We start from the raw sequence: 13,628 nt of genomic DNA, 5'->3' as shown, positions 1-13,628 counted from the left end.
ACCAAACTGCTCTGGAACGGCAGCTTCGACATCAAAACATAGGACACTTCTTGCTTGGTTGATGGAAAAATAGGTTAGAACGGTGAACTAGTTTTATCTGTCCGTTACTTCCCGTACCTTACTGCCCTGTGTGCGTCGATGTCTTTGGGAGGTTATTATTAGAGTGTCCGAGGTAACGCCAACAACTACGCTCACGAGCAACCACCCTCAGCGGCTCGCCTTAATGGTGTACGCCTTCACGATTAATGCTTCGGGGCACTACCGGAGCACCGGAGACGGCGCGACACACAACAGCTCCAAACATTCTGCCAACCCGGTGGCAAAAGCGACGTTAATCACGCACCATGGAAGCGATCCTCTAACGATCGCCCATAGATCGAACGCTTGTTTCACTGCCGGACCGTGCGGGTGTTTCAATCGTTCTCCGGACTTTATGCCTGCGTGCCTGTATGGGTATAAAAACCGGACCAAACCGCGCAGTAAAACGTACGCACGATCGCTCGTACCATTGCTTGCCAAGAGTCTGTGTGGATTGTGATTTATTTTCACTCTCGGCACCGTGCCGGCGCGACCCTCTCGACAGCTACCGCACCCGCAGCGATGATTCACCGCGCATGCTGTTGGGTCTCTGTGTACCTCGGGTTAGAGGCGGCTTGTTGCCCCACTCCGTTCGATCGATGCCAAATTTTGACGATCACCAAACCAGGCGTAGGACGGATCGCCCTAACCGTGGTCAGTATCATCCCCAGCACGAAGGTGGACATGGCAGGCGAGTGCGCAATTGCCAAAAGTTTTTGATGCGATCGACGAACGCATGGGGCATGTATTGGGTGCGAGGAGCGGCCAGTTGTTGCTAACGGTTACGGTGGCAGCGCAACCCCCCCCCATCCCCCCCCCCCCCCCCCCCCCCGTTACTCATTTTACACGACGTCTGCCAAATCGGTAGCAAAACCGTTTCGAAGACGTTTTAGAAGATTTGTCTCCCACCCAGCACCAAACAGAAGAAGACACACGATCGGGCGAGAGGGTGGCCTGATACGACTTTGAACGCTGCTGCTGCTGAACGTAAAATGATGAGCTAGAGAGGTTTTGGACAATGATGGCAGTTCGTCCATTTTTAGTCATCGTACGCGTACGTGGTTATTTGCCATTTTTACTCTAGAGACGACGATCCTTTCATCGTGTTTCAAGTGCTAGCAAGGAAACGTACTAAAGCGGGATTCAGTTTTTTTTTTTTTTTTTTTTATTCATCAGGGACGGCCAGGCCGTATTGCTAGCGGGCTTCAGTTCCCAAGAAACAAAATTCGGGTTGTCGCTGATTCATCGCACGGTGTGCGTCTGACGCAAGGCGCCCAGGCGCTTTCGTACCAGCATCCGGTGCGATCTCTTTGACGTCATTATATGTACGTGCGAGGCATGTTTTAGTTTTATCGCTTGCTCATCTTTAATCTGTCCAGCTGGATAACATTAGGGGTTCGGTGGAAGTATGCTCATATTTACCTCGTTTTCCGCGAGCTCTACCCCGATATCTAATAGAGCTTATAGCAATTTTTATGGTGCGCCATCTTCCATGCAAGTTTACTTTTCTAATATCAACTTTCTCAGTTATATGTCCTCCTTTCGAGTCCGGGCCGTTTGTTTATATTTGAAATGTATTACAAACATGTTTCACAAAGGAGTATTTTTTGTTTGATTTGTTTCCTTCTCTCTTTACACTTTGCCATAATAATATTTTTCATTTATCGCTTGTTCATTTGCTATACCCAAGCTGACGACACGTGAAAGGTTTCCGTTTTGTGTTCTGTTAATCAACATGTACACAACTTTATTTTGCCACTAAACAAAATGTCTATGCAAACTTGCTTTATCATTTTCTTTTTTTTTTAAGGTTTTTGTGTATTTTTTGCTCAACTATCGTAACTGACAACATACAAGTGACAATTGGCAGGAAAAAAGAAGAAAAAACAAAACGAGAACAACCAAAACCACAAACCAAATACTGCTTTTCTCCAACTCCAAACCATTGGCGACGACAACAGACAATCGCTACAAATCGCAAACACTTGAACACTGGTCCCCCCCCCTCCTCCTTCCTTCCCATCCTGTATGACGTGTGACGGCGGTGTGTTGCGCCTCGCAGACGCGATCACGTGTGAGACCGCAACACGGAGCAGCAAAACACTGCTGGCAAAAGCGTGTGTGCGTGCATTTTTATTTCTGTTTGTACTGCCATTATTGCTCGTTCGTTTGTTGGTTTTTTTTTTGCCGTTGTTGCTTCTTTTGTTCCCCGGTCTGCTTATACCATTTCTTTCACGCTGCGACGTCCGCGAGCGCATAGATAAACGCATTAAGCGCACGGCGGTTCGCAAGCGTTGATGGATCCTGCTCGGGGAAGCGGGAGCCTTCCCCCCCCCCCCTCCCCACAATGTCGTTACATTTGATGCGTCCCCGGTGTCTGCTGACGGTTGGCAAAAAAGCGATCGCGGGTAATATGAGATTGCCGAAGAGCCGTTCTCGAACTGATTTGAGTCTTTCAGCAGACATTTCTAACGTTTCACCCGTTTTTGGCGGTGCGCTTACCACCATGCCAACCATGTTGCCGTCAGGGGTTGCAGTGTTGCAATTTTGTTCTCTCGCTCTACCGCGCCTCCTTCCCCTCCCCACCCCTGTTCTATGCACACCATCGATCCAGCGATCATCATCATCATCGTTTGCATCGTTTTCGCACATCTCGCCGACGTCGCCATTCACCGTCGATATAAAATGCCAATCAGACTGCAGGCAGGCCAAACGTAACGGAAAGAAAGGCATAAAAAAACCCGTGCCAGGAGTTGAAGTTCTCGATGTAGGGTTTTCGCGATTTTCGCTGTCTGCCTTGTGTGTGTGTGCGTGCGTCGGGCCGCAAGACAAAACAACAATGGTCCTACCAGCGGATGTTACTTGATCTTCCATCGGACGGGCGTATGATTGTGTTGGTGGGCACAAATTATGCTCGTCGTTCGTTTTTTTTTCTTTATTTCGCTGCATACTTATACAGTGCAGCACTGGTTCGTCGTCCATCCGAGACGTTTGAGGAAAGAATTTTGGTCTGACGAGAAAAGCGTTGCCTCCGCATACCAAACCGCCCTCAGCTGTCTCTGCACCGCTTATCCCTCACACCTTAACTTGCTTGATGGACTTCTCGTCTCGGGAACACTCGTTCCCTTGTGGCTTACAAATGCGGGACTTGTTTGCGGGATGAGATTTTGATTTCATTTGATTTTTGTATCGAATGCAAATTACGCGCCTGTGCGTTGACGCTAGGCTTTCCTAGCTTTCCTTTGTACAATGCCAGACGAAACGAAAAACAAAACAAAAACACAAACGTGCGACAATTTGCCGGTGGCGACAGTTGCGCCTGCCTAACGGAAATCGGTGTGTTCGCATTGTCGATGAATTTCAATGCTCTCGGTTGCATTGAAATCACATCACAGATAGGACGTTGGCGGGCCCGCTGTAGCATCCGATCGTGTTGCAGAACGGTGAAATTTCAGCAAATGGGAATTAAAATTTAAATTAATTTTATATTTAAGCCATCCGTCCACCATCGGCCACTATCGTCGCGATTCCATTCTCTTCACTTTCCACTCGAAAATAGCATTGGTATGTGTGCTTTTTTTTATTCTTAATTTCACATTTTCCGTCCGGCGGGGTTTCAAATTTGGTGGACTCGCGCGCGCTTCACTCAACCAACACTCCGACGACGAGGTGTGATGGATTGCAAGCCGTTATGCGCTGAAGATGGTGGCACGATTGTATGTGTTTGTGTCAAGCTGCTTGATTTATATGTGGCATTAGCCCACAGGTCGGGTGTTTTTTGGAATAAAAAAGATGGCATCCCCGTGCAGGAAGCATGAAACATTGCAGCATAGCAACAAGGATTTGTTTACTGACAAATTTTTGATGCTGTAGGTCCATCAGATATCGGTATGAAAAGATCGTCTTTTGCTGCGTAACGTAGTAACGAACACCGGTAGCAGAAGCGTTACATGTTACGTTACGTTACATTTACTTTTCAAATGTTTCCCCCCGACCCGTTCGAAATGATCAAACCGAAAAAAAAAAACGATCCCATGCTACACAGAAATTGTCACACAATTTCCGTATTCCATCGAAATTTCTGACGTAGGGTGGTCTGCCGTAATATTCATCTCGGCAGGATGAATGGTCCCCAATGGGTGGATGTTGATGATGTTGATAGGCGAAACACTATTTTTAGCCACATGTCAACAACGTTACCGACGACAGGTGATCGTGAAAAGCGCGATCGTTAGGGACGCAGTTCGGATTAGTGTGAAGGATGCATGGAAAAACACATTGGGGATAAGAAAAAGCTAAAAAGAGGAGATACTCTATGGAATCGTCTAAGCAAAATAATGCTCAAGCATCATCCCCGCAACAGAGGAGAGCAACCGGAGCCATCATTCGAGCAGTTTCGTACCTTGTAATTGGAGTACGTTGTTTTTCGAACGAACTACTTCACGCTGTGGCACATTTTTGCAATAAAAATGAATTTTCACCACGTTGCAAAAGTCAAAAACCGATCCCATTTCGTGCGGGTTTCCCGTTGCAGGTTGTGTGCGCGCACGCTTGAAAAATAATCGCCATCGCCCCAATTAACTGCTCGATATCAGTTTACCATCCTGCTGTTGGCGTTTAGTTGCTGTTTATCGCCACTAATTCATTACTTTACGAGTGCGTGAAGCGCTCCGACTACTACCGTCTGCATCAATATTGTTGTGGTTGTGGCAAAAGCATTTTGATTTATTTTTTTTTAGTAGTTTTTTTACAACACCTTGCACCAGTTTTATGTCCCACTCACCATGGGACAATATCATGTATCGCGGTGAGTGAGATTTTGATGGATTCCTGAAAATACTCCAAATCATGCAAGGTGAATGTGAAAAATGCCGGCACACTGGCGCTCTGGTACGTCGGGCCCGTGCCATAACTGTTTGTTTGTTTTGTCACCAATAAGCAAACGAGATGAGAGCGGTGATTAAATTAATTGCGAGGAGAGGTCGCGGTTTTTTATTTTGTTTTCGGGGAAATGATTTTTCAGCGCAAATAATGAAAATAGAGCGCGACCAACCAGGTTCTAGGAAGCGTTGGCTGACTGATGGAAATATTTCTGCGCCGTAGTGTTGCTTGCCAGCATGCCTCCTTTACATTGACTTTTCCTGTTCCTGCAAGCTATACCGCACAATAATAACAACCATTAAAGAAAAAAAAAAACAATCAAATAAAACCAGGCGTTGCACATTTTGTCCATCCTGGTCAGTGTTGTGGACATCGCAAAATCCTAACGCCTAAAGATTTACCAATAAACCTGTGGCCGCACAAAGCTGAGGCATCGCTTTTTTGGCACTTTTGAGGGTATGGAAAACAAAACACGACATCACCCCTCCAAACCCCCAGTTTCCCAGCTTCTGAGGCTGAGAATGGGGCGTTATAATAAGGGCGCAACATGCGCGCGTGGGTAGCGTAGTGCAAAAACATGCGAGTAAAGCAATAAAGCTGAGGTTTTGTTCGTGTTGCATTCCAATTCCGGCAGGGAAAACACGGAACGAGGAAAAACACGAACCGTGCGAGATAAGAAAATTTTCCAAAAACAAAAACAGCAGCAGGAGCAAAAAAAAGAAGCAATTCTGCCCCCGTTGACACGACCCGGTGGAGTGTAAATTGCTCGAATTCCTGACATTTTTTTGCCCATCCCACACGCTGGGGAAGGAATTAAAGTCTTTTTTTTTCCTCAAAAAATTTTTATTTGCGTTTTCGCAAGAACCGCCACTGGCCGTCTCTAAGTCGACTTTGAAGACGATCATCCATCACGCGTCATATCTTGTTGCGGGCTATGATTTACACCACCGATTCTCCATTTCAGCCGGAAGCTGTCGGCAAACAAAAAAATGGCAGCAGTGTTATTCTCACCCGCAACACTTGAATGCGGTGTGCCATAAAATGGATTGAATCGGAACAAATTTATGGAATAATTGGAGCCCCCTCCTTCCTTCCTGCCAAGCTCCAGTTCCACACCCGGGCGCGACAAAAAATGGCTGTGGCTCGGAATGATGTTGTATTTCGATCGTTTGACGTGTCCTTAGCACCGTTCTTAGCCGATTATTTACGATCCACTCCGTGGGAATTGAATGGTGATTTCGAGCATGAAGGAATACTCAGACAGAGTGCACAAACAATCGGACTGACTCACGGAAGAGTGCTTCTGCAACGGAAGGAAGAATTTTCTAAGAAGCAAACCAAACCACCACAGTGCCACCAAGACAGATGGTTGCATTTGTTTCACCCATGCTCGAGCCTTAGCCGATCAATCGATCGCGATTAGTCGCTATAGTTAATGTAAACTCTCGCCGAGGGTTTTGGAAATTGGAAAACAACAGAACATAATTCACTTTTGCGATGACGCACTTGTGTCAGGTGGCTTGGCCACAAAAAAAAAAACCGCTCTACATCGCTCCCATACTCCCGCAAAAAAGCAACAAGCGATCAATCGATCAACGAGATAACAGCGATGTACAACGCCGCTCACGGTCAGTCCGAACCGATAGATAGTTTGGGCAAACGTTCAAGAAAGGTCTTTGGACTGGCAAGTTTACTGGCGGCCCTAAACGAGTTGCGCATTTCAGCAGTAAAGACCTGCCCAACGCAATCTCAGGAAAGCCGAGCTGGGGAAAAAGGTTTTATTTCCCATAGACTCATTTCACGGTACATTCTTGCCGTATCCGGTTACACGTATGTGGTCGCTGTACCGGGCTGATGTTCGGGAAGCATGAGAGGTACGCTCCAAGTGAGCTGCGCCGAGGGCAGTAATAATCGTTTTGCTGATTCATTGCGCTCCAAGAATCTAACGTGTTCGTGTGTGTGTGTGTGCACAGGTACTTGGACGTTGGTTCTTGAGCGGACGCCATTCTTTCTTACTCCTGTACCGACTATTTGCTCCATGTTGCTTCATATTCATCAGGAACTTCACATTCCTGGACCGAACGTGGCTGAAGAAGCAATACTTGAGATACACAGCATCAACTTGTGGTGTTGGAGTTGTGGTCTAACGGTTGGTTAAACAGTCCGGAAGGGACTGTTTCTTCGTCCCTTTTTCTTGTGCAACGTGCATACGTTGTAGTGAGATACTTGACGTACTTGGCTGCAGCACAAACTGTTAGTGGTGTTAATTATTCGTACCTTCTTAAGCTTTACCACACCTAAGAACTTAAGAAAACAGCAAGACAAGAACCTTCGATTCTGATGCCCTGATGCCTAGTTTGCAGATGGTAGAGCGACAAAGTGAACAAACGTTGGCAGGTACCATGACTCCAAATGTTGCACACATTCTGCACCTCATTGTTCACCTAGCAGATCCTGATCTGCTGATATTTGTCCAGCATTTCTAGAATTATCAACCATTCCTAAATAATATACGATCACTACACCATCGCACCACAGCGAACGGGGTTAATTAGCCGCTAACAGGCTAATGAAGGCTTTAATTAAAAATAATTGGCTTCCAAAAAAAAAAAAATCTTCGACCCAACTTCAAACGAAAGTGCCTTCGAAGGTGATCAGATTTAGGATGACCTCTTGTATTGGCCATGGGCAACATATCGATTCGGGGGCCTTGCATCATCATCCTATTGATTGATAGCGCGAACCCAGAGTGTCCTCAGTTGGTCGGCAAACAGACAAAACAAGGCACCAGCTCCAGATGGTGTAGGTTATGCTTTTTTGTGTGGCGATTGTTTGTGCCGCGCTGGACACGAACCAGCTCAAAGAACGCTATCAAAACGCGTCACCTTGAGAGTGTGGTGTAGCAAAGCGCAAGAAAACCCACCGAATGCAAGTAAATCTTATCTTATCGCCGGTCTGGTCTGGACAGTAAGGGGTGTTTTTTTGTTTGCTGTTGTTGGTGGTGTTTTTATTGTTGATGTATACATTTCTCTTGCTTCCCTCCGTGCATGTCCAGAAGATGTTAGGGTTTGCGTGAGGTGCTCTATCAGTGACGGGACATGGGATGTTCCTGGTTGGACACAACAACAAAAAAGACAACGATCCAGAAAAATGGGGGGGGGGGGGGAGGGGGGGGGAAACATACTGGACCAACCATCGGGAAAAGTGGCATGATATTACAGCATCTTCTATTTCCGTCAACATGAGGTCACTGCCACGATCAAACCTCGCACACTCAAAGCACCCTTTTTTTCGTTCTTCCAATAGATACAGACACACACGCGCGCACACCAACATGATCTAGGGAGATGGTGTTGCGGCTGATGAGCATGATAAAAAGGCACCAGAGATAGGAAGGAAGTTCCGACGGAGATCCCCTGCAACTCTGCCGCCGCCGCCTGCATGCACTGCTTGTAAATAGCGCCCGTGTCAAAAGATCACGATAACGTCTCATCCTCTCCATTAGTTGGGTGTCCACTTCACCGCGTTCGCGTGGTGCATTGGAGTTAATATTTTTCAATTATGATTATTAGCAGCAACCGGGTTGTACCGTTAGGACGTCGTCCGCGGAACTCGATGGGGTGTAGTGTAGCTTCCAGCCAATGTATGCCGCGGGGCAAAAAAAAGGGGGGGTAGGTCTACGAGCACAAGCTGGATAATAACACCAGAGCGAACAAGGGAGCGAATTGCACAAACACATGGGTAAATTGCTTAGAACTTCCTATATGCACGATCGACCGGTCGATCGGTCGATATGGGCTCGGCAGATGTGGTAATGACGAACAATCTGTTTTGCATACACGGAGGTGTTCCTGCGCCAATTAAACTTTATTAGAGTGAATGCCTCCTACTTCGCCTAACTATACAGCGAAAAGCAGTAAGAATATACTGTTGTAAGGGTGCCTCTAAGGGTGCTAGCAAGAAGTATTGTAAAGATTTCCCTTCCATCTTAACGTCCATCCATCAATGTAAAGCAATATATTAATATTTATAAACACAACGCTATCTTTGAGGGTGTGCTGGCTGCCGACATCAGTAGACAGCGAGGAGGACCCTCATAGAGCGAAAGCGATTTAAATGCTAATTAAACTACGCCTCAGCTCAGCTGGGGTTTGAACTTTGAACCAACTCATCAATCGAAACCCATATCGGAGGGTTATCGGTGACCCTACGGAAGCACCACAATCAGAAGCGGAGCAAGAACCTTGAGCAAACCCCCTCCCGATAAGAGACGGTCAATGACATCAGAATGGGTTTGATTTAGAAATTACCCATTTTTATGATCTTCTCCAGACCGGGTGGACCTGCTGCACATGCCACTTGTTTGAAGAGACACTTCGGAGCGTCCCCCGAACGTTGCCATGCACGTGAGCCTCCAGCACCTGGCACTGTTTAGTCATCTTAGCGCTCTCACACACGCTATCGAACACGTGAACGATCGGCGAAGGTCGCATATAGAAGATGATTGCATCTAGCTTAGCAAATAAACGCGAAGATAGCTTGTGACAGCTGAGAATCAAGGTGTTCCCTATATCCGAAGCAAGATCTTCTCTATTACTATTGGCTCACAATAATAACCTTCACGAAAATTTAACTTCAAGCGAATAGGGACGCTGTTCTGCTTCGTGAATGCTTTTAATTATGTTTCTGCGCCATCCAACTTCAAACACAAAACGGCGACGGTGACGGTGTGTCTTCACATGTCCAACAACAGCAGCAAAAAGGGCTACGGTTGCATCGGTTTTGCAGTTCCGTTCGATTTGCTAGCGCGGACGCGTTTCGCTGGAATGATCACACTCGATCGACCGACAACATGGTCGCAAGACGTCGTGAAAACATGCTGCCGTAACATGCATCCAAATGATGGTGGAGGGGTTTTCGCGGGTAGGTTGCGTTCTTTTTTGCGTGACTTTGCGCGATCGGGAGAGTTGATGAGTTAAGAAGTCCAAAGCAACGTTGGGAAAGTGTTCGGTCGGCAAGTGCCAATGCCAATAGCAAAGTGCCCTTCAATGCTTCAGGCTCTATAAAAAAAAGTGTCGACACTTGACACTTTGGAGAGCATGGGAGCCGTTGGAAACAAGCGCACCCCTTGCCAGGTTCCACGTGAAACAAATCCGAAACGTTTATAGCACGATTAACGTTTATATTACCCAATCAAAAGCACCTAGAATGGTCCTTTATGGGACTGTGCAGCTAGCGACATCACTATACGCGTTTTATTAGGTTTAGAGAGCCCTAAAAGATGGTTTGATTGTTTGTTTTTCAACAAACGAAAAACCCCTCTTGAAGCGTGAGTGTGAAGCAGTTTGTTCCTGTCATTGATCCCTCGAAATTGATCCGACAATTGAAGGGTGTGTGTGTTCAAAGGTCTTGCAAACTGCGTCTCAATAACTGAAAGCACTCGTCCAAGACGCTCATGGCAGCGCTACAGATGAAGACTATTGAGTGCGACCTTCAACGAAGCCTCTCAACTTCAAACATTGCTTTGGTGCTACTGTTTTCATGTTCCAGCTGCTGCGCTATCAAGACATCCTTAAGCCTAAGAGAAGCCTTCCAAGCACCCGGTCTGCTTCATCCCCATCCCAAGCGGTACTTACTTGATGTAGTAGATGCGTCCGTCCTGTGTTTTCGCCTGCTCCCAGCCGGGCGGCAGTTCGCCAAAGTTGGCGTGCAGGTTCGACACGTCGTACGATCGACCCCGGCTGTGTAGATGCTGTATGGCCGCCTTCGACAGGGCCGCCTGCTGCAGTACGGCCGCTCCCAAACTGCTGGCATCGTTCTGGGCTGCAGCTACTGCCGCTGCCTGTGCTGCCGCCGCTGCCGACTTGCTACCCCCGGCGCCCACCGTATTGCCACTGTTACCGCCGCCGCCGCCGCCTCCACCACCACCACCACCACCGCCAGCCCCATTGCCACCGGCCGCAGCAGCGGCAGCTGCAGCCGCTGCGGCCGCAGCCACCACCCCACCACCCAGCCCGCCCAACCCGACCGGGATTTTCCCGAGCGAAGCGGGACTGCTGTGTGCACGGCTGTGGTGTATCGGCAAACCGTTCGGACCGGTCGCAACGCCCGTCACGCCGCCCAGTATGGTCGTGCCGGAGCCAAACGCCGAGTCGGCGGAGTTTTCGCGCGAGTGCGACACGGACGGCGACTTGGAGCCGGACGACGGTGGCATAAAGAACGATTCTGGCAGCTTGCGCATGCGGTACGGGATCTGTAGCGGGAGCTTATTGCTGAGCGTCTTGTCGAACAGCTCGTTCAGTTTATCGTTCGAATCTTTGTCGACCAGTATGATCAGGTTCTTCTTCTTGTTCGCACCGGTCGACTCGTTCTCGTCGGTGGCGCTGTTTGCTGCACCGGCGGCCACCGCAGCCGCACTACCCCCCGCTGCACCGCCGTTGAACGCCATTTTTTATGTTGTTGTTGTTGCAGCACCACGCGCACCTACACGGGGATGGCCGGGTTCTTTCTAACACAGACACGCGCACACACGCGCACACAAACTCGCTATCTCTTTTCCTACGCCGCACACTAAAGCACGCACACAAACATTCACTCACAAGCAGTCAAAGCCCAACCCCTTCGGCCAGCTTGATCTCGAAAGCTTTCAGCGATTCAGGTTTTGTACGGACGTACGCGAGCGAGATCGGACGATCGCGAGTCGGAGATCTCGTTTTTGGCTAGAATCTTGCTGCAGCGTTGCTGCACTACACAGCCTGCAAAACACGGCGCACCTTTCTGGGGTGCGCTGTGAGCGTATTGCTGGAGTTGGCTCCGACCGGGGATGCAGTTTTTGCAGCACCCTTTCCGTGATTGGGGTGGGTTTCCTCTTGCTTTTCCGTGTATACGATCACTACGCTTGTTTAGCAAATTTTGCACACAAAACTACACAACATCACAAATGGCCAATTTTTTTTTGTATCCGTGGCTTTAATACACTTCCTTTTGGAGTGGCACTACAACTCACTACATTCTTGGTGGACGCTCGAACCGAACCCACCGAAGGAGTAGAATTATCAATGAGCTTAGATTGCACCTAGAGAGAGATATAACTACACTCGCCGAACGCGATTCTGCTGTGACGATCGTAGATAACAATTCTGAGGAATTAAAATAAGGGATAAAGTGAGGATCATGTGTGGTTGGATGGCTAAAACTTCCTTCGCCCAAAGTATGGGACTGCTTGAAGAAAACCGTGAACGCAGATGTTCGTTGGGGGGGTATGTACGTTTTCTACCCTTTTGTTTACTAACCCACCGTTTCAAACACTTGCCAAGGTTCGTAGTGACACGTTGCACTAACAGTTTTGAATTTGGTTGCGTTTCGAAGCACCGAACTTGCGCATAGCTCAACTTACGGAAAGAATTAGACGAACCACAGGAAAGAAAAACACTCTCGTTTCACGAATTTAATTTGCTGTGCAGTTTGGGAAATTATCGAAACAGCTCCCAGGCTCACACACACACAACACCAAGCGAACCCGCAAACAACACCCTACGCGATCCAGCCAGGCAATGGATGAGGAGTGATCTCGAGATCGGGGAACACTCTCGGGCTGCGTACCGCGAACGAATAAAATCTGCTCCCCGTCGTCGGCTCTCTTTTCCGATTCAACACCTTGCTCTCTGTGGGCTTTTCTTTCTCACCCTCTCTCTCGCTCTCTTTCTATTCGTTGCTCTCTTGCTAAGGTTGCTGCGAGTGCGTCCGCTGCTTTTTAACAAACGGGAATTAATAGCAAACTACTACTACTACTACTACTACTATCACGACTGCTTGCGATGGAGGCGCCAGTAGCAGCAAACAGCACTGTACCCCTACGTCACCACTACTAATCGGACAGCCTCAAGCTAGCCACGCGAAACTGGCTGTATACAGTCAATCGGTGCGTGCGTGTGTCGTGTGCTACGTAAACGCATTACGCCTTCCCTCCATTGCTTGCTTTTCAATTGAGAAAAGAGAGTGAGCGAGCGTGAGAGCTAGACGCCGCTCGCTCGTGCGAAATGCGTGCACTTGCAACGAAAGTGGGGTGTGTGGGTGGGCCGAATTCGGAAAACCCCACTCCCTCTTGCTTTACCCCCCCCCCCCCCCCCCCCCCGTCCCGCTTTATAGGTTTCACTAATACGGCAGCGGTACCACTACAACTAAAAAGGGGGTGGCTTTTTGGCGTGGTGTTTGTGCACGATCGATCAACACTATGCAACCAAATCAGCAACCCCTTTTTTTGATAGTAGCTGCGCTACAACAACACTACTACTACACAAACCCTCCAAGCAAACGTTAGGAGAATCGCAATCGTTTTGAATTGCGTCTCATCAACGGGAAAACGTCAATCGGTAGAAAAGAGAAGTAAAAAAAAAAATCACCCCCTTTTTCTCTCTCACACATACACATACACGCATCGCATGCCCATTCACAACACTGGATTTGCACGCATCACCAATGTATTTCAAGACGACATAGGAAGAGGTTGAGATGGGTTTTCGTTGTTGTTGTTGCTGCTGTCGCCATTGTTGTATTGTCGACCAGTTCACAGTGCACTTCGATGTGTGTAAACGTCATTCACCAGAGATGTGACGTTGATGTTGAGCAGCTTACATGGGAAGATCGCACAACCGATACTAGGAAGCGAG

General features: G+C 48.1%; 2 protein-coding genes across 2 annotated transcripts in view; one reads left to right on the top strand and one right to left on the bottom strand.

Moving 5' to 3' along the window:
• The window catches only part of LOC126562016 (transcriptional coactivator YAP1-A), a 29,420-nt gene extending 18,013 nt beyond the window's left edge, over positions 1-11,407 (bottom strand). Inside the window, exon 1 of the mRNA XM_050218426.1 lies at positions 10,596-11,407. Within this exon, the coding sequence (XP_050074383.1) occupies positions 10,596-11,407 (812 nt within the window). The remainder of the gene's footprint in view (positions 1-10,595) is intronic.
• Positions 1-13,628, top strand: part of LOC126562723 (E3 ubiquitin-protein ligase RNF185-like) — a 382,489-nt gene that overhangs the window by 52,760 nt on the left and 316,101 nt on the right. The gene's annotated exons all lie outside the window — the stretch shown is intronic.

Source organism: Anopheles maculipalpis, chromosome 3RL, assembly GCF_943734695.1.
Source record: "Anopheles maculipalpis chromosome 3RL, idAnoMacuDA_375_x, whole genome shotgun sequence".
In the NCBI taxonomy this organism is placed as follows: Eukaryota; Metazoa; Arthropoda; class Insecta; order Diptera; family Culicidae; genus Anopheles; species Anopheles maculipalpis.
This window is presented reverse-complemented; position numbering and strand designations above follow the sequence as displayed.